The 25365-nt window shown below is 42.0% G+C and overlaps 2 protein-coding genes across 4 annotated transcripts in view; one reads left to right on the forward strand and one right to left on the reverse strand.

Annotated features, from left to right (window-relative positions):
- The window catches only part of prkcz (protein kinase C, zeta), a 144580-nt gene extending 134541 nt beyond the window's left edge, over positions 1 to 10039 (forward strand). For all 3 annotated transcript variants that reach the window (XM_083770342.1, XM_083770344.1, XM_083770343.1), the window contains one exon: positions 9420 to 10039. In XM_083770342.1, coding sequence (XP_083626468.1) covers positions 9420 to 9507 — 88 coding nt within the window. In that variant the 3' untranslated portion in view covers positions 9508 to 10039. The remainder of the gene's footprint in view (positions 1 to 9419) is intronic.
- A 3860-nt stretch (positions 10040 to 13899) lies between these two features.
- LOC310861904 (uncharacterized protein) lies at positions 13900 to 24188 on the reverse strand. The gene is made up of 4 exons (XM_083769640.1): positions 23979 to 24188; positions 23003 to 23147; positions 17892 to 18580; positions 13900 to 14280 (listed from the first exon to the last, which is right to left on the reverse strand). The coding sequence occupies exons 1-4, from the start codon at positions 24131 to 24133 to the stop codon at positions 14208 to 14210; spliced, it is 1062 nt and encodes a 353-aa protein (XP_083625766.1). The 5' UTR covers positions 24134 to 24188; the 3' UTR covers positions 13900 to 14207.
- Positions 24189 to 25365: the final 1177 nt, after the last annotated feature.

Raw genomic sequence — 25365 nt, forward strand, 5'->3', positions numbered from 1 at the left:
ATTATACAAGCATCTTTTTGTAGAGATCATGTTATGATTTGGCCTATAAAGCCACGGTACAATACATGGTTCCTTCTCTAAGGGTTAAGTTTGCCTGGTGATCCACTTGAACTGAAGCTGAGAGAAACCAAAAATACACAGGGAAGACATATTTGAATATTAAAATTTCTAACCACACCTGGGTGTCCATTAGAGTAATGTTAACTCCATGGACACAAACAATACAGAAAAAGTAGCCTACAAAAATATGGCACTCCATCTTTTTAAGTATAAAATGGGGTTTTGCTGGGTGGGGACCCACCAGAAACGTTCAAGGCATAAGATCCCTGGACCCCACTGTGCATGAGAACCACTGCTGTAGGTATAGGAGATGTGGGGGGGGGGGGGGTCAGCAGAGGCACTGCCGCTCTGCCCACGCGATGCGCTTTGAACGCGTATGAGCGACAGCTACTGTACAACCTTGTGAGGTGGCATCTCGCCAAGGAGCCCCGGGAGCAGAGAGTGTTAATATGAACCCTATTAAATGCCCATCATCCCCCTGTACCTGTGACAGACACCACCCCCCCCCCCCCGGTCTGTGCCTCAGTAGGAAGAGGCCCTGCTGGCACATTCCTAGGCACCCATCTCCGAGCTTCAGGCTGGCGTTGGGCGCGCCTCCCAGCTCATTAAGGAGCTGAGAGGCAAGGCAGATAATTTGCGTCAGGAATTTGATGACAGCAGTCCATGTCCATGACAGTCTGCGATGCACTGTTGTGGGTGGGTGTAACCGTGTATGTGTACAGTATGTGTGTGTGAGGGTGCTCTCTGCCAAATCAATAGTGGAGATACCAAGCTGGCATGAAATGCCGCCGCACATCATAGAGGAGACACAAACCCCCCTCCTTTCTGTTATACTTTCTCTCTCTCTGCATCCCTTTCTCCTCTCTCTGTCAGCAAAGGACAAGTGGTGACGTCGCCCTCTCCATCCAGCTAGGAGAGATGGGGGGTGGTGTGGGGGAGGCGGACGCAAAAAGCACCTCAGCCCACAACCCCCGCCCTCGCCTTGCTCGCGTGATAGGTTTGGCAGACGAAAAAAGAAAAAGTGAGAGACGTGCAGAGAAGAGAGAGAGAGAAGGGTAAAGCCCCTCCATGTTAAGAGATTTACTCATGGCATTAAAAACCAAGGCTTGCTGGGGGCCCTGTGCCAACATAGCAAGATGGGGGTGTGTGGGGGTGCTTCAGGAGAGAGAGGCTTTACTTGGCCTGTGCCAGCTCCCCTGACTTCATCAGTGTTATGAAACGGCAGCCTCTGCCAGCACGCGGGCAAGGAGACACTGGTGCCTGCATCGATGGCATTCATCCTCTCCCGAGTTACCGTGGCAATTACAGCCACTCGCACGTACCGTTTTGCCGAGGGACGGAATTGATTTACTTTTCTTCAGTGAACCTGTTGATCAATAAAGCCACTGGAGGTCGCAGTTTACCGAGTATTTTATAATGGCTGAGGGTCGTACAGTGAGTGAGTGTCTTTTATCATTTCTACTAAACGGAAACCAGCCAATCAGAATCACGGACTATACGCTTTAGAAAACTTCACGATTTATACTACAGCGTATGATGATATCGTACACCACAAATAGAAGCCTCTGCAAGCAGCTCTAGTTTAGAGCTTGTAGATCTGCTATTTTCTGTATATAATAAACATAATTAAAGTAACATACAAATCTGCTTGGGTGATTTTCTTGGCCAGTCAATAGCATGAATTAGCATGTTTTTGCACAGCAAAAAGGTATTAAGAAATTAACACAGCCCGAGCCCTGAACAAATGGCTGCTTCCTTCCTCTCTTTAAACGGCCCGAATGTCTTCATCTCGTCTATACCCTGCTCGCGTTCTCTCGCTATATTCCCACTTTTCCCCTCGTCCTCCAGTGAGCATCTGGTAATGCTTTTAAGCCTCTTCGGGGGGAAAGAAAGTGGAAAAAATGGCAACATTTGCGCTAGTGAGCACACTGTTTGTTTTGGTCAACTCCCAAACCTTCCCCTCGCTCTCTCTCTGTCTCTCTCTCTCGTTTCCCTTTCTGCGGTCGCTCTACTTGCTCTCCTCCCGCCGACACACATACCCCCAATTTTCACACGAGAACTCACTCCTAAACCTAATCTACAAGAACTCACTCCTAAACCTAATCTACAAGAACTCACTCCTAAACCTAATCTACAAGAACTCACTCCTAAACCTAATCTATATGAACTCACTCCTAAACCTAATCTACAAGAACTCACTCCTAAACCTAATCTACAAGAACTCACTCCTAAACCTAATCTATATGAACTCACTCCTAAACCTAATCTACATGAACTCACTCCTAAACCTAATCTACAAGAACTCACTCCTAAACCTAATCTACATGAACTCACTCCTAAACCTAATCTATATGAACTCACTCCTAAACCTAATCTACAAGAACTCACTCCTAAACCTAATCTATATGAACTCACTCCTAAACCTAATCTACATGAACTCACTCCTAAACCTAATCTACATGAACTCACTCCTAAACCTAATCTATATGAACTCACTCCTAAACCTAATCTACAAGAACTCACTCCTAAACCTAATCTATATGAACTCACTCCTAAACCTAATCTACATGAACTCACTCCTAAACCTAATCTACATGAACTCACTCCTAAACCTAATCTATATGAACTCACTCCTAAACCTAATCTACATGAACTCACTCCTAAACCTAATCTACATGAACTCACTCCTAAACCTAATCTACATGACGTTACTCACTCCTAAACCTAATCTACATGACGTTACTCACTCCTAAACCTAATCTACATGACGTTACTCACTCCTAAACCTAATCTACATGACATTACTCACTCCTAAACCTAATCTACATGACTCACTCCTAAACCTAATCTACATGACTCACTCCTAAACCTAATCTACATGACTCACTCCTAAACCTAATCTACATGACGTTGAACTCACTCCTAAACCTAATCTACATGACTCACTCCTAAACCTAATCTATATGAACTCACTCCTAAACCTAATCTACATGAACTCACTCCTAAACCTAATCTACATGAACTCACTCCTAAACCTAATCTACATGACGTTACTCACTCCTAAACCTAATCTACATGACGTTACTCACTCCTAAACCTAATCTACATGACGTTACTCACTCCTAAACCTAATCTACATGACTCACTCCTAAACCTAATCTACATGACTCACTCCTAAACCTAATCTACATGACTCACTCCTAAACATAATCTACATGACTCACTCCTAAACCTAATCTACATGACTCACTCCTAAACCTAATCTACATGACGTTGAACTCACTCCTAAACCTAATCTACATGACTCACTCCTAAACCTAATCTACACGACTCACTCCTAAACCTAATCTACATGACTCACTCCTAAACCTAATCTACATGACTCACTCCTAAACCTAATCTACATGAATCACTCCTAAACCTAATCTACATGACTCACTCCTAAACCTAATCTACATGGCGTTGCACAACGGCGTCCCTCAAACGAACAGATTTTAAAGCTTGCGATGCGTCGTCGTTAGCTTGTTTGTAGAAAAACCCCCCTGGCATTTTCGAAGTTCTGCACTATTGCACGACAGAGGATAACAAAAGCGAGGCTTTAGAGTGAGTATAATAATTCCTATAAAGACTAGATGTGTAGAGGAAAGGACGTTTCTCTCCATCGCCATTTCAAACAAACGCCCGAGCCAGAAACCCCCGCCCACTTGGTCCACCAGGGGAAGTGGAACCGAACGCACACGTTGTTTAACCTCAAAGCCTTCTACGGGAGAAAGCCTCTCCCCTCTCTCTCCCCCAGCAAGAGGCCTGCATGGTGTGCAGCTCCTCACCTCCCCCTCACCACCATAACACTCACTCATGAGGAAACGACCTGTTTTGCCAGTGGTGGAAAAACTATACTCACATTCTCTTAAGTAAAAGTGTCAATACTGCAATGTAGAACTACTCTGTTACAAGTAAAATAAGTTTTCAAAATGTACTAAAAGTACCAAAAGTTAAATGTACGGTACTCATTGTGCAGAATGTCTCATTTAAAATGTATAAAAAACCCTTGTTTTTGCATGCATTGTAGTCGATCTACAATGCATCACGACGCATTGTAAGCTTGGCTATTTTCAAATGGCCGAAATGTACTGTATATAGGGGTTATTGTGTGTTTTGTAATATTAAATCTACAAAGTAACTTGTATTAACTAAAGTTTTGAAATGCATGTAGTGGAGTAAAAGTACAAAATATTTCCCGCCGAAATGTAATGGAGTAGAAGTAAAAGTGCTGAAAAGCTGATATACAGTACAAAGTTTATCGAAATTGTACTCAAGTACAGTACTTAAGTAAATATACTTGTACTATACCACCACTGCTATTTTGCAACCCAACTGGCATGGACGACGCTGGGAGGGGGCAGCATTTCTTTTGACTCTGCCACTCATGATAGCTCTGCTGGTGGAAGGGGTTTTCTGATTGCTATTAAAGACCTAGTGAAATTAAAAATGTCATCATATAGGTCATCATATGGGCATATCTAACAATGGATGCCAAAACAATGGGGCCATTTCCATTTTTGTGGGGAAAAAGAGTCCATACAAATCAATTAAATTACTTCCTTTGAACGAAAACGTGACGCGTGATGACGTGCATGTCGAGTCCTGCATGAATAAAAATGAATCTTGATTACATTGACCTGTTTCATTCCCATTGCTGCACATCGGTCCAAACACAATTTATGTTGATTACAGAACTACTCCGTTTTTAATCTCATTCAAGATGACATCCAGACAGTGTATTACTCGTTTTAAACGTAATCATCGCGGCAAAATATGCATCTAAAAACATTATAGGTTAGAAATAAGCCACGAGCTTTGATGCCCGTCTCTCTGTGCCCCTTTCTCTGTGACCTGTTACAGAGAGTCCCTATACGTCTTTAACGTTAGTGGTGATTGAGGAGGTTATATATCTCACCCCCCTGCACCCACATCCAATACTGCCTGTTACAGAGAGTCCCTACGTCTGTAACGTTAGTGGTGATTGAGGAGGTTATATATGCACCCACATCCAGTACTGCGTACACCGCCTGCGTTGTGAGTAATGCTGCTGCTTTTATCAGCCAGTCGGGTGGGTTGTTGTGGGTGATAGGAATGGTATCCGGAATGCTTGCCTTAAAGGGATAGTTCAGATGTTTTGAACTCAAGCTGTATGAAATACTTGCCATTAATATAGTGGTTGCAACTGTATTAATTGATTGCCCGAGTCCCGTGGTGGGAGTTCTGCTCTGGTCATTTTGTGGGGGGGCACAGGGGGCCACGCATTAAAAGTAAATTAATCCACAAAACTAACGTAATTTGTATTGTTGACCTATTTCTAAAATATTAGTGCCAATTTCGTTCATTTTTTACCCCTCTATCACACGGAACTATGTTTTTTGTGTCCATATCACTACGCCCAAAAAATTGTTCCATGTGATAGAGGGGTCAAAGTTGAACGAAAGTTGCGCTAATATTTTAGAAATAGGTCAACAATACAAATTACGTTACGTTAAGATTAGAAATAAGTTTAGGGTTAGACATAGTTTCACTGGGGTTAAGTTTAGGATTAAGGTTAGGTTTTAGCACCGTTTTACTGACTGAAGGTTAGGAATAAGGTTATATTTGACCGTTTAGGCATAGTTTATTCAGGTTACGTTTAGGAATAGCACCGACTGTGTTTTGTATCAAACAATCGAGTATCAAGCAAATGTGCACTGACGGCGCACAGAACCATGGATGCATAACAGCCAAGCACTGGTCATTTAATTAAGCCACATACACATTCATATAATCAATGAGTTTTCTATTTTAATTGGGTGTCTAGCTGGTCATGTCATGATTTTATTTATATATTTATATATCACTATCATCATCATATCATTATCATACTATAATTTAGTCAATGTCTGAATGTGTGTCTGTCTGTCAGAAACACCGCCGTATCTCCTCACCGCCTAGACCAAACGCTCAGGCATTGACCATAATAATATGGAGGTCTTATAACGAAGACCTTTTTCCAATTTAACAAATTATACATTAATAATGAATTTATTAGTGAATAAAATAAATGCGAAAACGCACCCAGGGTGCAGTACCCCCAGCGGCCATATCTCACAACGGGTAAGGGCTAGTTAGTATAATTGTAATCCATCTATTCTACAGTAGTGAGCTTGCAGATCAGCCATTTTCAATGAACAGATTTAACTTTAAAAACAACATTGTATTATATCTTGTTAGTGTTCTTGATTAATGTATTCATTCGTTTAAATGAACACCCAGATAATAGCCAAAATGTCACTGCTCTGCAAAAGACGTAAAAGTAGGTCATTAAAATAGCCAATCTATACCCTGGTGAGCTGCAGATCAGCTATTTGCAATGAACAGAGTTAACGTGGAGATTAATAAGTGTAAGTGTTCTTGAATCATAGCCTACCATGTGTTATCATAGGCAAATAGGCAATCAAATACAATACTGTAGCCTACATTGTCAACATTTGAGCACCCACCAGCAGATGTTTCGCTAAGCAATTACATGTTTGTTTCTTCAATAAGGTATCAGTTGTTGTAGCCTTGAAAGTGGGGCAGTAGCTGTCAAAATCATCTTTCCATTCTGGAAAGATGTGTTCATAATATCCCCGATTTTGCAGAGATAAAGCTCTCTTCCTAATAGCTGTAGGCCTACATATGTTGAGCGTAAGCCTCGTCTTTCCATTCGTTTTCCGTTTCGGCAAATGAGTAATTTTACAAATGCAAAGCGTGTGAATTGTCATTCACACAGTTCAGCTCTGGTTCAGTTTGCCCCACAACACGGCTAGGGGCGGAGATCAGAGATCTATGACGAGTCGTTGCTGGAAACTATAGGCACGTTAGCAGCGAAGAAAGCTTGACCTGCATAGCAACCGTTGCTAAACTATTTGGATTGGCATTGGACAATCGCTTTTTGGGGTGCGATTTAGTGAAGGGCTAATTATCAGAATGAATTCAATCCCAGATAGGATGATTCATGGGTACAGAAGAAACTTATTGAAATGCACTTATGGTTTTGCAGTGGGTTTATGCAATTAAATACGCTGTCCTCTTTTCAAATTATGCAAAATAATTTATGACAATACCATTTACAAATGCAAGAATACTATCCTAGCTAGTGCAGTAGATGACACTCATCATAATGTTGACTGGTCCCAAGACATGTTGTACATGTGTAATTCGAAGCAGCTTGCTACCAAATGGCTTTAACCACATCTATAATGTGACACGATGCTTGCAGATCAACTATTTTCACCACGTGACACCGTCGTATAACGACGTATAAAATAGGGTTTCAACCGCATGAACCGTAGTATTCTACTCTGGGGGGAGAACATCTGCCGAAAATAGCAAATCTAAAACCTCACAACGTGTTAAAACACAACATGTTGTGAGTTTGTAGATCGGCTATTTTCACTACTTATTAATTATTATTTTATTCATGGAATCTCTTAATTTTTTTTATTTGTTTTAACACTTATAAAATTATATATATTTTAATTTCAATTTTTGTTGTTGAAATATATCGAAATTTAATTTTAAATGTAGGAAAATGAAATGGGATTTTTCCTCAAGTCGTGTTTGGGAAACAGTGGTATAGACCAAGTAGGGTTTAAATGGTTAATGGACAATGACAGTGGTAGAGGTTTGGGTGGTGTAGTTCCAGTAACAATGACAGTGTTAGAGGTTTGGGTGGTGTAGTTCCAGTAACAATGACAGTGGTAGAGGTTTGGGTGGTGTAGTTCCAGTAACAATGACAGTGGTAGAGGTCTGGGTGGTGTAGTTCCAGTAACAATGACAGTGGTAGAGGTCTGGGTGGTGTAGTTCCAGTTACAATGACAGTGGTAGAGGTTTGGGTGGTGTAGTTCCAGTAACAATGACAGTGGTAGAGGTTTGGGTGGTGTAGTTCCAGTAACAATGACAGTGGTAGAGGTCTGGGTGGTGTAGTTCCAGTAACAATGACAGTGGTAGAGGTCTGGGTGGTGTAGTTCCAGTAACAATGACAGTGGTAGAGGTCTGGGTGGTGTAGTTCCAGTAACAATGACAGTGGTAGAGGTTTGGGTGGTGTAGTTCCAGTAACAATGACAGTGGTAGAGGTCTGGGTGGTGTAGTTCCAGTACCTTGCTATGATGTAACTCCAAAGATTGGCAAGCTACAGTACCTTCAGTAGTGGCTCCGATATTTAGAAAAGTTATCCAAAATATTCTCCTCGTTGACTTACATTGTGAAACAGGTCTCAAAGTCTCTCTTTTAGCACACAAAAGTACGCAAACGAAGTAGATTCTGTCGATGTCAAACGCTCTGTGTTGTTGGTTTATTGTTATTGTTTTATGCAAATGTCTAACTTCCTGTTGATTTCACCATTTTCGGTTACCAAAGGGTGCACAGCACACTGATCCTTGAGGTTCCAGTCAATGGGATAAACACACAAAAATAATTATAGCTGCACTCTCGTAGCTACCAATGCCAAATGTTTTAATGTGGACAGTGAGACAAGACTGACAGTTTGGACAGACAAGCTGCATTCTTCAGGGTGATTTTATGATTTTAACAAATCCAGTTACGCGCACACGCACACACACACACACACACACACCATGTATTTATACCATAAAGGGCTTCACACACCGTCTGCGTCAAAACAGCCACCTCCGTTATTTTCAATGAACCTATCCCACACCGGTGGCGTCTGACGCGCGCTGACGCCTCGCCTGACGCTCCGATAGAAACCAGTTCTATTTTCGCTGCGCACCCGGTGTGTGTTAGGCTTCAGAGATACAATACAAGGACACAAATATTTACAAGGTGCTGTACAGAATGCAATCAGCAAATCCCGGACAAATACCCACACACCCTTCAGGGGTACAAGTAACCGCGTCTTCGCCATATTTGGCGGCTACCGATAGTAGAAGAGATTGCACAGACTTTTTCAAGCCGTTTAGCTGCTTTTTTTGGCACACACACACACACACACACACACACACACACACACACACACACACACACAGATACAGAGAGATTGTTTTGGATTAATAATGAATTGAATCAATTTCTAATCCATGGAGCAACTATTGAAGGTGGCTCGCTAAAATTATTACAAACATCATGGCGAGGTAACCACACAACCCAAACCTCTACCAAAGTGGCATTGTGCTCTAAGTGGTTAAAATCAGGCAAAAACCTACTGCACTGCAGGCCCACAATGAATCCACCCTCGTATCTAGGTTCTGACTAACTGCAGAATGCTCTGGGCTCTTTTTTTTGCTCTGAATCTTTCGTGTTGGAATGACTCCCATCTCCTCTCTCTTCAGGGACGTCATCAAGAGAATAGACCAGTCGGAGTTCGAGGGATTTGAATACATCAACCCCCTGCTGCTATCCACAGAGGAGTCTGTATGAGGGAGAGAGACTCGCTTCCTCTTTTTCGCCCACCTACTGTCTGTCCAAGCTGCCGTCTCAGCCAAAACTGACTAGCTAGCCAACTCTCTAAAGTGGAGGAGGAAGAGGAGGGACAGGCCAACAGGGAGGACTTTTAAGTCCTTGTGACCTGTGAGCAAGACTTGAGGGCAAAAATGCAAGTATAAAGAACTTGTTTCGCTGTGGATCTGCATTATTCTGGTGGGGGTACCACCAAGCTCGTTTTCGGTGGGGGGGGGGAAAATAAAATAAAGACACTGGACTACACATGAACATTCCCCAAAACGGAGTTATGTTGTCTTCCCCTTTTTTGTCTTTTTTTTGTCTTCCTCCCTTTTGACTCTTCCCCCCCCCCCCCCCCCCCCTGAATTTCCATCTTTGTGTCGACGCACGTCTGGCTTTGCAGTCTGAACAGAGAGCTACTTCATTCAGTGTGCCATCATAAACAGGTTCGAACCCTCCTCGCATCCCTGGATGAATATGACAGTTCTACTCTCTAAATGTATGTGCACTTTTTGCCAATCTTGTTTTTTTTCCCTAACTAGGAGGGGGGTCGCACATCTAGTGAAACGAGAATGTAAAATGACAAAGGAAAAATAAGTGGTAAGTTATTATTGTGTATTATAATGTAGGTAGCAAATCCAAAATTGACGATGCCTTTTTATTGATGCAAGTGGCACATTTTCATCCATGACCATGGACTTTCTTTCTTTTTTTTTTATTCCCCAGCGGTTGGTTTTCATGTGCAATGGGAAAAAACACTCACTGGGAGACAGCTTTTTATTTAAGAAGTGCCTCAAAGATCCACCTATTAACCATGTGTCTGATTGCACTTATCTCTTTTTAAAATCAAATCAAATGTCTTTACTGGTGGGAACAGTTGGTGAACACCAACTGGAAACATGTTTAGACTATGCCATACAAATTGTATTAATGGAATGATAGTTATGGATCATAGTGGGTTCTGCCACAGTGCTGGCAGAAACATTACAGGATCTTACAACTTTTAACACATCGATGAAGAATCACAAAAGAGTATAATTACATAATCAGTCTTTTTTTCGTTTGGTACCGACTCGTTTTTCAATGAACAAGTGTCGTTTAACCACATTAATCCTTGCGTCCCCATTTTGGAGACAGGCAAACATGTTTAAAAAAGAAAAGGAAAATGCTATTTCCGCCCTTGTGACGCCATCTTAAAATGTATACAATAGGTTACTTACGCCAATAGCCCAACTTTGGGCATAGGCCACGAACAAGAGCTCTCCAGACACCCCTGTCCTGGGCCATTTTCTCCAGCTGTCCCCATGTGTGGCCAGATCTCTTCACATCTGCATCCAGGTCACGGCGCCAGGTGTTTCGTGGTCTGCCCACGAAACACCATAGAGCTTAAGTGATTCAACTAACCAAAACAGACATTGTCTGGAACTGGTGGTACCATCATGGTGACCATCCAGTAGGGTGAGTGTTATGTGAGACAGCATTATGATAAAAGGTGTGTGCTGCTGGGTCTCTGAACAAAACTCTTCAAAATACACATCCCAGGCCGAGATGCACTGGCATTCAAATGACTACAGCAGGCTGCGTCCCTCAGAAGCCATTGGTTCGGTGTTTTATATGCACACGGAACCCTGTAATGGCTTAAGGAAGGGCTTTATGATGAAATCTGGTACAAAGCATGCACAGCTGCAAAGTTATCTTTGAAATAAGCGCACTGATAAAACAGTTTTTCCCCATGAACAGAAATAACAATCTGCCTCAGACCGTTCCCTGGGCAAAACATGTGATCTTTTCTAGACTCCCAAAATTTGTGCACTTCCTCGAAGAAATTGAGGAGACCCCTTTCGGAGCAGGGATTATTTGATCAAATCTGACCCGTGCTCATTTGATAACGGCATAATAGGATTAATTAGACGGTCTCGAGTCAAAGGGTCTCGTTAGCTGGAGGGCCACTATAAGCAAGGAAGAGAAACTAGGGATGGATGGCTAAGATATGAAAAGAAGAGAGAGGAGAGATAATACAAGGCAGTTGTGTAGTCAGTAATTAGTCATATCCATGAGAGAACACACGCACGTATGCGCACACAGCTGGAAAATCATTTCAATATTAAGGGGGAGTCCCCACCTTTTACCAATGCCGTCTAATTTGCTGCATTTCATGAATGCCAACATTTTAGTTTTATGACTTGTGAAGTCTTTTTGTACGCCAGGACATACATTTGTGACATTCTTTTCTTGAGGGACCAAAGGAAGAGCTGGGAGTCCTTGAAATCGTAATACACTACAATGAAGGCCATTCAAAATGAGGAAGAAAGAACCTTTATTTAAAAAAAATAATAATAATTACTCAGTCCATGATTTATTTTGTTTTAACATTTGCTGGTTGGATGTGCTTAATTCTGCTTTAACGCATCTTTGTACATATCTGTAATTATTAAAAATGATACTGGTTTTCCGTGAACAGAGTCATGCTTTTTTCTTCTCTCTCTGCAGGCGGTGGCAAAGAAATAAATAAATGCTAAATATTAGTCTGCTTTTTACATCTGGGAATTGGCTTTGCAACAAACTAGGAAATCTGGAGCATTAGATCTCCGATAATTAATTAATGATTCAACACAGAAATAACGAGAAGAAATACATTTGCAAACGCTGATTTAACCCCACTCCCTGTGTATTTACATGAGGAGAATTAAAATGTTTTCTCCAAATGGATAGAAATTACATATTTACAACAAGAGAATTCAGTGGGTCTCACAAGTAGACACATTCCACATTGTGTAGACTTTAGCTTCATTTTGTAGCCCCTTGAGATCATCTCAAATCAATTCCATCTAGCTTATAGAATGCAGGAACGTGGAAAATGTACAGATTATTTTCTCTATCTCCTATAAAAAAAATGTATACAACATGTCATATTTAGGTGATGTTTTGATGTGATTTGTTAGAAATGTGAATCTCTATTATAACACTTTGCAACCATTAGTGTTTGTTCAGTAACAGAGGCCTCTCCACCTCTCCAGCTTTTTAGTAAACATAAAATACATTTTCAGATGGGTACAGATTTCATCCAGGAGTGAGAACGCCACATCAGCGAGTGCTCCAGTTCCAATTTTGTCTGATCATTCATTTGTTCCAATTCCACTTGTTTTATCCTGTATCCTTTATGAGGTCTACTCTCTTTCCTGATTGGATGAAATTAGCATCCCAACCTGAAAATGTATTTCTGTTTACAAAAGAACTAGAGAGGGGACACCCCTGTTGCTGAAAACTCTATGATTACTAACAGAATATAGAGCTATATTTTTTACAAAAGGAAATATAACTTAGTGCACTTTTAAACCACATGTGTTCTGCTCTGTGTTGTGAATGCATTCTGGTGTTGATATGACTGTATATTTTCAACCAGAATGAGTCAAGTTTCATTTATCCACTTTCAACCTGCCTCCCTGGCCTGTATTGCCCATGTCATTATCTGCAAAGATATTTAAACAATTAACACAACATTCTCTGTACAACAATGTTTTATCACTTCATGATAAAATAGCACTTTTCTTTCCTACTTAGTGTGTCTTATAGTTATTGTAGGCAGTTCAGAAACCACCAGTGACATCATCGCAGAACGATGGCTTCCATTATAATTATCGCATTGCAACTTTTCAGGAAGAGAAAGTCTACAGTTTCTATCAGCTTGGATTCCCCATCGATATCACTGGTGGACGGGTTTCTGAACTGCCCACAGCCCTTCCATGAGACACAGCAATTATACGAAGGTAGGTTGAAAAGTGGTGAAGTGGTCCTAAACTGTAGGTTGACGAGGGGCACTGCCGCCCTGCTCAAAAGGAGCTGGATCACAGAAGTCCAGAGGAAGTCCAGTCATTGGAAAGCCACTCCAGATAGAGCATTAGACATGTATGTTTGACGAAGCTAGCATAACCGGTTAGCCAGTGGTGGAAAGAAACTAAGTACATTTACTTAAAGGTATATTCAGTGATTTCACTCAAAAAACCTTAGGTTTTGTTTTTGGCTGTGGGACCCAGCCTTTCGTCCAATCAGGATAGAGAGTCAAAAACGAAACCTAAGGTTTTTTGACCCCCAGGGGTTAACTGGGGACAGGGAGGAACTCCTTATATGGTCAGCACACTCTATAGTAGGGAGGATTATCACAACAAAACAAAAAAATAATTGATATTTGAATTAAGTGAAATCACTGAATATACCTTTAAGCACTACTGTATACTTAACATGTGTACTTTACTTGAGTATTTCCAATTTCCACTAACCACTACAGCCCTATATACATTTTGGCCATTTGAAAATAGCCAATCTACAAGCTCACAATGCTTGTAGATTGGGCTATTTTCAAATGTTTTTTATACTTTTGGTGTACATTTTGATGACAATACTATTTGTACTTTCACTCGAGTACACTTTGAATTCCGGACTTTTACTTGTAACAGAGTAGTTCCATATTCCAGTATTGAGGCTTTTACCCAAGCAAAACATTTGCTTGTACTTTTTTCCACCACGGCCTGCGGTTAGCAAAGCTAAAAAAGATAAAAAACACAGTACCCCCCAACACTTCCATGTTGTGAGCTCTCTCTCTGGCCATGCATGGACGGTCACCGCTGGGTGTAGGACACAGGGGTTACTTCTCCCCTGGGTGACAGCCCACGTATTCTCCCTCACCAGGTCATGTCCATGGTCATCTCTGACAGACACTGGGCCAGATGGCTGTCAATGTCCATCTGCACGCACCTGGAGATAGAGGCACAGGGAGAGACTCCCATATTAGCCTTGAACAGTCTCACACAGACACACACCCACAGTGGCATCAACTGGACCATCAGGAAAAGTGCTACAACGAATGTCTATGAGGGAAGTTTGACGTGACGTTATAGGCTATATTATGTTGAAATAAATACACCTATAGTTGTCTCTAGTGGTTTTGGTTTAGCCTGGCTAATAAGCCAGATCGAATCAGCTGTTGGCAAAAAATAATTGCCTGCCAGTGTGATATTAGTCTGGCTTATTAGCCAGGCTAGTATCCCCACTTATGGACATGGTAAAAAATAGATTATTCGAATGGTTCACACATACAATCTATTTTTAACTACAGTAAATAAATGAGTCTGTTTAAACACGTAATACAATTTTATACTTTGTCTTAATTAACCACAAGGAAAAAACTAAAATTATTGTATTGATAGTTTTATTTTATTTTATAATCAATTAAATCAAATAGTACGTTTGATTAACTGCTTCACCCCTAATCCGTATATATGGTGTTTATGTAGCCCAGTTAGCCCTGCCTATAGCCAACAAGTCCAATTAGCTTCCTTAGCCAGGGGAAGATTCCCCATTGGTTGAGTGGTAGATATTTTGGCTTCCCACTGCGTGGGAGATCAGGGTTCACACATCCAGGTGGTTACAAATTACACTTATCACGGTGCATACTTTGTATATACGTACATTCAAATTCTGTTCGTGTCTCTACATATACTGAAAACTGGCTATACTAAAACTAGCCCATTTCCCCCTTGGGCATCATGTGTTCTTGGTTGTAGAGTAGTGCAGATTCCCAGTCTTCTGACAGTCTGGTGAGGAAGGCCTTATTTAATAATTTTTCTTTTATCTAGACATTGAAAATTCAGCAGTGTAAGACCCACTGCCTCACTCTCCCACTGAGACCCGTTCGTTCACATTTTGGGTCTCATGCATTTTTTACTCAGCCCAGGGTATAGAAGTGAGAGAATTTCTCCCCCCTGTGACGTCTATCTGCAACTTTCCTCCTCTTTCCTGGAGAGCACCAAGTGTGGAGGGAGGGGGTCTCTTTAGGATACAGAGAGAAAGACGGGAGGGGGGGTGGGTCAGGGTTGTTGAGGAGAATAAATGTTTTTAGAATAAGAATGCCCTTCTGCAGTCTGGGAATCGTGCTGCGGGCGCTACCCTTTCATACCCCTGCTCACTCCACACTTTAAACTCCTACCCTTTCATACCCCTGCTCACTCCACACTTAATTTAACTCTGAAAATGTATTGAATGCATTCATATTCTCTGCACTGTCTGGTAAACAGGATCTTGCTGCAATAATACTTCTTTAATTAATTTATTTTCTGTTCTTTTTTTCACCTAAACGTCATCATTGATGTTCGTTGCAATTGCAATGCCATTGGTCATGATATTTGCATATAAATACCCCCCACAGAGGCTGAAATTCGCACAAATTAATCATCTCTGGACTGGACTGTTTTTTTTGTGATCATTAGAATGTCTAGAACATGTTTTATTTATTATTGTGAAAGATACCCCCCAAATGTAAATTTTTAATTTATTATTATTATTATTATTATAAATGAGCATAACATTATTATTTTATTTTTTTTTACATAATTTCCATGATAAGTCCTAGTAGTAAGGTTGAAATCTAGTAGAAAGTAGAAATATATCAGGGTCTTACAGGGTTAACATTTGAAGTGTATGCTTCCAAAGCTTGTTCTTTTACCTCCGGAATATCGATCCACCCGTCGCAAACTTTAAGAGTTAAATCAACATTCCGTTCTCTGTGTGGAAATGGAGTGCTTACGGTACTTACGTTTGCTATGTTTGCCTTACAAAATCTCTCAAGAACAAATTCAAAGCTGCGTTACTGAATCTGTCTGCAGGGGCATTCAGAACGTGTACACATTGTTGTTAGTGGGAATGAAAACATAGGCGCCCTACTAGAAGGGCGCCCCGGAAGAGGAGGGCGGGACAAACGGTGCCCCCAGAGGCCAATTTAAATGGAAATGAACGCTGTGCGCTGTTTTCATATTTTTTGCCGTTCCCAGATTGTACAAAATATAACACTTGAAAATTGTGAATAATTACCGTTATTCACGAGACGTATACATGGGACAGTGACATTTGTTTGTGTTTGCACTGAATGAGAAAGACGAAAGAGAAGTGGATGGATGGAAAAAGGGATCCCCTGTTTTCTCTTCCAGGCCTCTCTTCCATCCCTCTCTGTGTATTCCTGCAGACAGAAGTAGCCATTGTCTGTGGTGGTGACCCAGGGAGAGAGGCTCAGGGAGAGTAAAGCCAGGTTGTGCGGCCAGGGCCAAGGTACACATCGGCTGGCTAAAGATGTGCGGGGCCGGGCCAGAACCCACCACCATTGCAACACAAAGGCCGGCCTGTTCAGAGAAGGGACAGAAATGGACAGAGAGAGAGCGAGAGAGAGAGATCTGGCTCCTGGCCAGTGTTGATTTCCTCAACTAATACTAGTAATACTATGAAAACAATGTTCGTTGACTACCTTTTTTTCCCACTGACGAACTAAATGGAAAACTAAATGAAAACTAAGCTATATGATGACTAAAACTAAGACTAAATAAACAAATAAAAACTAGACTGAAATGTGATGCGTTGTGAACTAAGCATCAAGGCCCGCCGAATAAATCATCTGTAGATTTAATCGACTAAAGTCTTATGATACTTAGTTGACTAAAACTGTCTAGTTTTAGTCGACTAAGATACTGTACTTAGTCGATATAAAACCAACACTGCTCCTGGCCCAAAGCTCCAGCTCCAGCTAACCTCGTCAACTACACTCAACAAGTCCACCTCGCTCCAAATTGACTTTTTGACCCGTTCCAATGAATAATTTACCGTCTTGCTCTTGAGGCCGACCCTTTCCTCTACTCTCCCCCGCTTGTTGATGTACTCTCTCAGTCTGGGAGGGTCTTACGCAATCAGGGATATGTCAAGTTTACATGTGGGAAGTCAATGAGAAGACGCAATACTCCACAACAACATACAGAGGTGCTTAGTAGAATGTGTAACAGATCCATTGGGTGTGTGGGGAGGGGGGCAACTTGTAACTGCAGGTGGGAGGCTGAATTAAACACATTTTTGACAAATTCCGCCTATGACATGTCCAAAAGAGGGACGGTAAGTTGAAAGTGGTTAGCGTATATTTGAAAGTAATTGAGATTAAGAGATAACAGAACCTCCTTCGGTGGCTGGGTGGCCGCAATTCATCTCTGTAGTGAAATAAATCAAACGGTGGGAAAATAAGTACAACTGGAAATGAAAACAAGAGCAGGAAAAACGAATGGATATGAAAAATCTATCATTTCGTGCAGCTCTTCCAAGTTTGACAGTCATATAGCTCAAGAGTTTATGAGCAAAGAAAGAAAGAAGCGAAAGAAAAACATAATAATAAAAGAAGTCCATTGATTTATTGTACTCCAAAAAGAACCCAACAATGACGTGTTATGAGCTTGTGCTATTTTCACTAGTTAAATGGTGAAAGGTAAAAGGTTTGGGAACCACTGGCTTAGATGGTTAATACTAGTTATACTGGGTATCCTTCTTTGAACACTTACCTGGCAGGGAACGCCACCAGACACATGGGACAGCTCTGCAGTCTCTCTCCACCACTGCCCTCTCCACTGCTCCCAGACGGCCCCGGCACCACCTTGCCCTCCACACTTCTCTCTCTCACCCCTTGCCCCTGCTGCAGAGGAGGGCAGCTGTCCGAGTTCTCTCTCTGGCACGCGGGCGCCGGCCTTTTGGTCACTCTCATCAAGCTCTCCCCATCTCCGCCCCCCGTTCCAGTGATCCCGGGTTGTTGGGGCGGTGGTGGCACCTTCATCCAGCTTTGCATGGAGGTCTGGCCCTCCTTGATGCTTGCCGGACGGCTTTTGACTAACACTCTGCAGGGCGCCCGCTCAGAGCTTTTCCTTTGTTGTGATGCTTTGCTAGACGTTGCATGACCCCGGTCATCTGGTGTCCCGTGTCTCTTTGGGCATGGGACACCATGGGACGTGCCAGCTGTCCTCTGCTGTGGGTCGTCCTCTCCGAGGGAAGATGAAGGAGGAGAGCCAGGGCTGTGTGGCGATTGTCCCTCGTTGGCGGGGAGGTGGACCTCCTCTGGGGTGGCGTCGTTGACACACCGGGAGTCTGGAGGAGGTGAAGGCCCCGGAATGGCGTTGGAGAGTTCGGGGAAGGGAGGAACTTCTTCACCGAGGCCCGGCCACCGCCACTTCCCCAACTGGTCTGCTGCTGTGGGTGTCTAAGATGACAGAAATGTCAAACAGTTCAGAGATTACAGTAATAGGAAGAAAATTGCATGTAAAGGCTGGGGAGTTCAGAATGTAGCTGACCACAGTCCATTAGGCGGGTGAAACTGTGTACACACACTTTTCTTTTGCCTGTTATAGCACCACCAGTTGGCCGTGTTGGCTTTTTTTTTTTACATTACTACAGATTTTGTCCAATCATGACGCAAATCGGTACACAATCTTGGCTAAGATTGGTATCCTTGGATCATCACTCAATTTATAGGCCCCCTTTGTGCCAGATTACAATTTCTGGGTTTTCTTCAAAACACAGTTCTTGCTTCTACAGCTAGAGATTTTGAAATCGGTACACATTATCTCTGGGGTCATGCGATCAAGATGTATGCGTCCGCTTTTCTGATCGCATTCCAATTGGCTAAGACTGCCTTCCAAAGTTTGCGGACCCTGGGTAGGCAGACCAGTGCTCGGAGGAGCAGACCGGTGCTCGGAGGAGCAGACCGGTGCTCGGAGGAGCAGACCGGTGCTCGGAGGAGCAGACCGGTGCTCGGAGGAGCAGACCGGTGCTCGGAGGAGCAGACCGGTGCTCGGAGGAGCAGACCGGTGCTCCGAGGAGCAGACCGGTGCTCGGAGGAGCAGACCGGTGCTCCGAGGAGCAGACCGGTGCTCGGAGGAGCACACTTTTCATATCGTACGTCAGTGAATGTTATCCTGTGGCTTCCTCTAAAATCTAACTATGTTCATTAGTAATGTCATGTTTACCCTGAGTCATTCAGCTAAACATGCCAGACCACTTGCATGGACCTTTAATATGGCCAGGGACAGACACTCAACTGCATTTTGTGGTTTCCACCAAGACAAAAATGGGATCGACAGTGGTCAAGAAAAACTAGAAGACTTATTTGCTGCGACTCTCTTGGCAACAGCCTCTACTTCACACGTCATCTCTCGGGCTCGCCATATGTCTGTCACATTAACCTGACTCTATAGCTACAGAATGCTAGCTCAACGGCCACCAAAACCTATAAAATACTTTTCTTAGAGAGGGGCCATGGGAGTGAATTATTCAGCCAATGCAAGGTTGCATCAGCTATCTGTCAAAGTGATTGGTTCATGCTGTATGCCGCGTGGCCTAGAAGTGCCACCGGAGCACAGAGCTACAGTGGATCCCGCCAGAGGCTGTGTGCTATGCCAGTCTGGGAGGGACAGTGCAGCTGTCATTTTTGCTGAGCTCAGCATCCGGCGAGCTATTTTCATCGTTCAACGTGTTCCTTAGAATACGACATGCCCATGGGACCAGAACAATTCCCTTTTCGTCTGATTCATTGACAGGAGTTTATGGCAGGGATTGGAGCCCGAAAGGAAATCAACCTCACCAACTGTTGCAAATAGCTGAAAATAGCTGATCTACAAGATCACAACAATGCTACTTGTGTGGATGATTTCTTGTACTGTATGTCATGATGAATTGAATACATAGGGCCACAGTGGAAACATTATCCTTTTAGCATCATTGTACAATCGTACCACTGTACTGGTTGCAAACATTTTATAAAGTATTCACTCATGGTGCAATGCCTTGTTAGCTTGTAGATTTGCTATTTTTTTTAATAGTTAAATTGATTTGAGATTATTATTTTTAACATCTATGGAAGATGTGGCTTTTTCCACTAATCATGTTTGTTTATTACACTTTTCAGCATGATCACAGGTTTAAAAAGAAAGAGGTGCCATTAAAAACACTGAATTATTTTGCCGATCACAAATATAAAACTCAACGGCATGATGATTCAAATCTAAACTGCATGATGGTACTAATGACATAAGGATGCCAGGTTGAATGAGACAATAAAATCCTTCTAATCCTCCTAATATAATGATGCAAAGCCTGCTGAGATAATTCAGTTGACAATTCCCGATCGGCTGATCAGTCACATGGTAGCCTGACAGGTCGCGGCAGAGATTTGCGCACACCCTGATTGGATCTCACCGATCTGTCAGTCACCCCGGCCCCTCCTCTCCCCCCTAGTGCAGCGCTATGTCACATAATTTGGAGCCACTTCTAGCTCAAAGCGGCCAATGCGTTCCTCCAGGCTTTCATTTTTTGCGCCGACGGAAATGAAAGCCTGGTACCGAGGCTAGTCACATGGTGACTGGGGAGGGCTATTTAAACATCCCATTCCCTGCTCAGTATTTTTTTTTTTTTTTAAGATATTTTTTTGCGGCTTACGCCTTTTATTGATTTTTGAAGGGACAGACAGTAGGCTGACAGGAAACGGGAGAGAGATGGGGGGATGACATGCAGTAAAGGCCGTGTCGGGTCCGGGAGTCGAACCCGCGGCACACTGCGACTGGATTACCAGTCCGGTGCCCAGACCGTTACGCTACGGCCTGGGCCCCTGCTCAGTATTTTTGCTGCTGCTCTGCCATCTTGCAATGCTGCTGCTCTGCTGTTGCTTTGTGCTTTTCTCTCTATGAAGTATTTTGTGCTGCCGGTCACAACCACCTATGGTCTCTGTTTCTATACCATTCCCTGGGGTCCATTTCATTCCCCGTAAGATCTATTTGGCAAATCATTTATTATAATATTTCATGCTTACAGGGAATTAATGAAATGAGACAGATCCTTGACGGCAAAATTATGTTTACGGATATCTGTGCTCAATATATTTAGTTATGCTCAATAAATACGTTAATTAAATTCAAGAGTTATCTGAGAGTTATCTGACTGAAATAGAAGAATGGTCTACATATAAATAACATAGCTGCTCAATCAGAGGTCAGGGGGACCCATGTTGTGAGATATATAATCAGAAGATTATATATCTCTGGATTAAGAGCATCTGCTAAATACCTAAATTGTAAATTGAAGATGCCCGCTAAGGCTTCTACTTTTCCTTTCGGCTTTTCCCTTCAGGGGTCTCCACAGCGAATCATCTGCTGCCATCTCACCCTGTCCTCTGCCTCCTCTTCTCTCACACCAACTAACATCATGTCCTCTTTCACTACATCCATCAATCTTCTCTTTGGTTCTGCCTGGCAGTTCCAACTTCCAACATCAACATCCTTCTACCGATATATTCACAATCCCTCCTCTGTACGGCCCTCATTTATCAATGCGGTGTACGGCCAAAAATGGGCGGAATCACCACAATTTTCGGCATTTATCATTCCAGTGTGATTTTGAAGTTGGACATACGCCTGAACAAAATTCATGTCAGTTCGGGAGCTGTCGTTGACGTCATTTTCGGGAGTCGGGACGATGGGACCGTGGCGGGCATCGCTGTTTAAATATTCCAGCACATACCAGCCTTCATCCATATGTTTATGATTCATTCATCAATCACTCCATAAACGTTGATTATGACTGCCTTGCCAGGCTATCTCTCATTAACGTGCAGGCATTACTCACCCACAGTTTCACTGGGATCGTCTTCACCTACCTACATGACTGCTTTAACATGCACTGCACACGAATGGTTTAAAATTAATATACCAGTAGTAGCCTACAAACGTATTCCATTCATGGCGATGCAACTGTGATGTGTCATGTAGCCTTCGAGGCTACATTTTGGTCAATGCTATGACCGAAATTACGCAAAGATCAGCTGTTTGCGATCACTTCATAAATGCTGACATGAACGTACAGCAAAACCCACACTCGAATTTGAGGCAGAATTTACATTCCATTGTTAAATGAGGGCCTACGTGTCCAACTCCAAGACATCTCAGTTTGGCCTCTCTGGCTTTATCGCCAAAACATCTGACATGAGCTGTCCCTCTGATGTACTCGTTCCTGATCCTATCCATGCTTGTTACTCCCAGAGAGAACCTCAACATTTCAATGTCTCTGCTACCTCCAGCTCTGCTTCCTGTCTTTTCCTCTCCCACTTAATTCCTGTATTAAAAATGCACACATATTGGCATTCAAATATATATACGGCTGCGGCAGATAACGGACCAAAGTAAAAGTAATTTAAAAAAAGTGCAATATATTCCCTATGATAAAGTAAAGTAAAAAAGATAGTAAAGTAAAGTAACAGTACCCCAAGACTGTACTTAACCCATTCTGAACGGGAACCCCTTTTGGTGTTTTAAGCATTATGTTACACTTTAGCTATTGAAAAATAGCAGATCCACAAGCTCATAGAGAGGGGAGTTCAGAGCGAACATTTTTAACTCAAATCTATGCTTCTGGGGGGTCCCTGGAACAACATATTTTCAGATGGGGGTCGGCAGCCAATAACATCATTTTGGGGGTCATTGACATGAAAATGTTTGAGAACCACTGACATGGAAACATAGGTTTTTGAGAAAACTGTTTTAGAAGACATTTGTAGAATCGTTCTCAGGTCTAAATGGGTTCAGTACAGTATGTTGAGTAAATGTACCTAGTTACTTTCCCCCGCTGAACTTACCACAGCAGAGGATGCCATTGGAAAATCAGGAACGACAGACCCACACTCATCATGAGTGTCAAGGCTGGACAGAGCAGACTTTAATGTCAAGGCCCACAGGTTTTCCAATGCACACAGGTCGTTACGATTCCACCATCTTACTGGCCTGGAAATCACATCAGAATCATGTTATCACGTTCACAATAATCAATACACACACACACACACACACACACACACACACACACACACACACACACACACACACACACACACACACACACACACACACAACAGAACGACTTTAGCGTTACACAAAGCATACATACATCATATTACAGACTATTTTTAATGTTTGGTACTGCTCAGACCTTTATTGTGAAGGATTTACTATTACCACTGCTGCTAGAAGCAGGATGTCTTTCTTATTATGATAAGCACCAGACCGGATGTCAGGTACTGAGACAGAGATGGTGAGATAAACAAAGCTCCAGTGGTAAGCTATAAGAACTTGAAGTTGTTTTTGATTGATTGAAATATGTATTAACAGTTTGCAGAAATACAGTACATTTCAAGCACAAACTCAAGACTGTTAACTGTGAGTGGACGACCCAATAAAGCATTACACTTGTTTACAAGACTGGGTCCACCATGTTCAATTCATCAGAAATTGAACACCGCCGGTGTCCATTATTATATAGATTAGCATATTGTTATTGTGTATAGTCCAAACTGGGAACACAACACAAAGGAGAAACAGCGGCCACTTTTCCTTTGAATTGAGTAAACAGCCTCACATCATATTCATATCCACTGTCAATGTTGTTGTCTATCAGTGATGTGAGGCTGATACAGCTATAGTCAGCTACAGGGTAGGAATATGGATAAATGTGAAATCAGTGAATTTTCAGTCTACACTGAATTAGATTCCTCTTGGTTCTTAAATTAAAAACAATTACACATAAGATTTAGCACAAATTAAAAGCAACAAACACACCCCGTGGTCGACTTGTCCAACTCTGTAGTGCCATCGAAACATAACGGAGAATTGTTCTTCTGCGGCGCGTTTTTAGAATGTATTTCCGTTCGGGGCTCGTCCACAGACAGCTTCTTTCTTTTCAGTTTGGATATAGAATGTGATCTTTCTGCCATCTTCAATGATATTCATTTCTCTTCTTTCTGTTCAATGTACTTCTCAAAAGTCCGCGGCAAAAGATTATGGGACAGACTAAACTTCCGTGTTTGCGTAGCGTCGACGTCACGATAATATGCCCAGTCAGAACACCACAAGGGAAACTCCAAAGGCAGCCTTCAAAAATCAATACCAAACAAATAAGCCTGGGACCGAGGCTATGATATAACTATATAATAATAATGAAAATAATATAATTATTCATTCATTCATTCATTCATTATATTGATTGATTGAAATATGTATTAACAGTTTGCAGAATTGCAGTACATTTCAAGCACAAACACAATACAAAGACTGTTAACTGTGAGTGGACGACCCAATTAAGCATTACACTTGTTTACAAGAGGGTCCACCATGTTCAATTCATCCAAGCATTTAGAGACGTACAAATAGACACTTATATAGACAAAGAACAGAACAGGAATTCATACCCTATATCTCTCAAGCATGGCACAAGGAAGATCTCAAGAATCCCTAACATAAAGTGCCAAAGCTATTTTAATATTAAATTAGGTCTGCATTTAATGCATAGCTGTTTTGGGTCAAAAAGGGATTTTTAGTCATATTTTTAGCATTTGCATTTATTTATGTATGTATGCCTCCTCTGATTCTTCACTGCATGCCAGTGCCACAGAGTTTCAGTGTAAAGCATAGATGCATAATAAATAATAAATACTGTAATATTGAGTAAAAACAAAACCGAAATCTTGTATGACTGCATAGGCTAAACTGTCTTTCTGAAAAGTGAATATTTTGGCCAATGTCTTTAGATTCAAGATTCAAATATTATTGTTATAGGCTATTTATTCAAAAACCTAATCTGAAAGCAATATGATTCATGAAGTTCTTCTGTGGTTTCTTCTACAATATAACAACTTGCAACTAACAATAGAGCTACATGATAGACAGACAGACACCCCTATCCCTGTTACAAGTTTGGGAGATCATGCACTTTCAGAAAAAAGTTAATATAATCTCGTCAAGATTTTTTCAAGAATAGCAAGCACAAAATGTGGCACACTGTAAATGGTGCATTTATATAGTGCCTTTATCCAAGGAACTTTACATAGAATAGATGTGCATTACATTCACACATTCACGCACACAGTCATACACCGATGGAGGCGGAAACCATGCAAGGCACTAACCTGCACAGGTTCAGAGTCTTGCTCAAGGACACTTTGACACT

This window comes from Protomyctophum parallelum, assembly GCF_964188405.1.
Source record: "Protomyctophum parallelum genome assembly, chromosome: 7".
NCBI lineage: Eukaryota > Metazoa > Chordata > Actinopteri > Myctophiformes > Myctophidae > Protomyctophum > Protomyctophum parallelum.

Bases quoted from the DNA above. Each gene is read 5' to 3' on its own strand.
- LOC310861904 (XM_083769640.1), bottom strand. From the start codon at position 24,133: ATGGCAGAAAGATCACATTCTATATCCAAACTGAAAAGAAAGAAGCTG. The intron at 23,148-23,978 runs GTGTGTTTGTTG...TGTGATTTCCAG, and splicing joins TTGGACAAGTCGACCACGGG to GCCAGTAAGATGGTGGAATC. The intron at 18,581-23,002 runs GTAAGTTCAGCG...CTGTCATCTTAG, and splicing joins CAATGGCATCCTCTGCTGTG to ACACCCACAGCAGCAGACCA.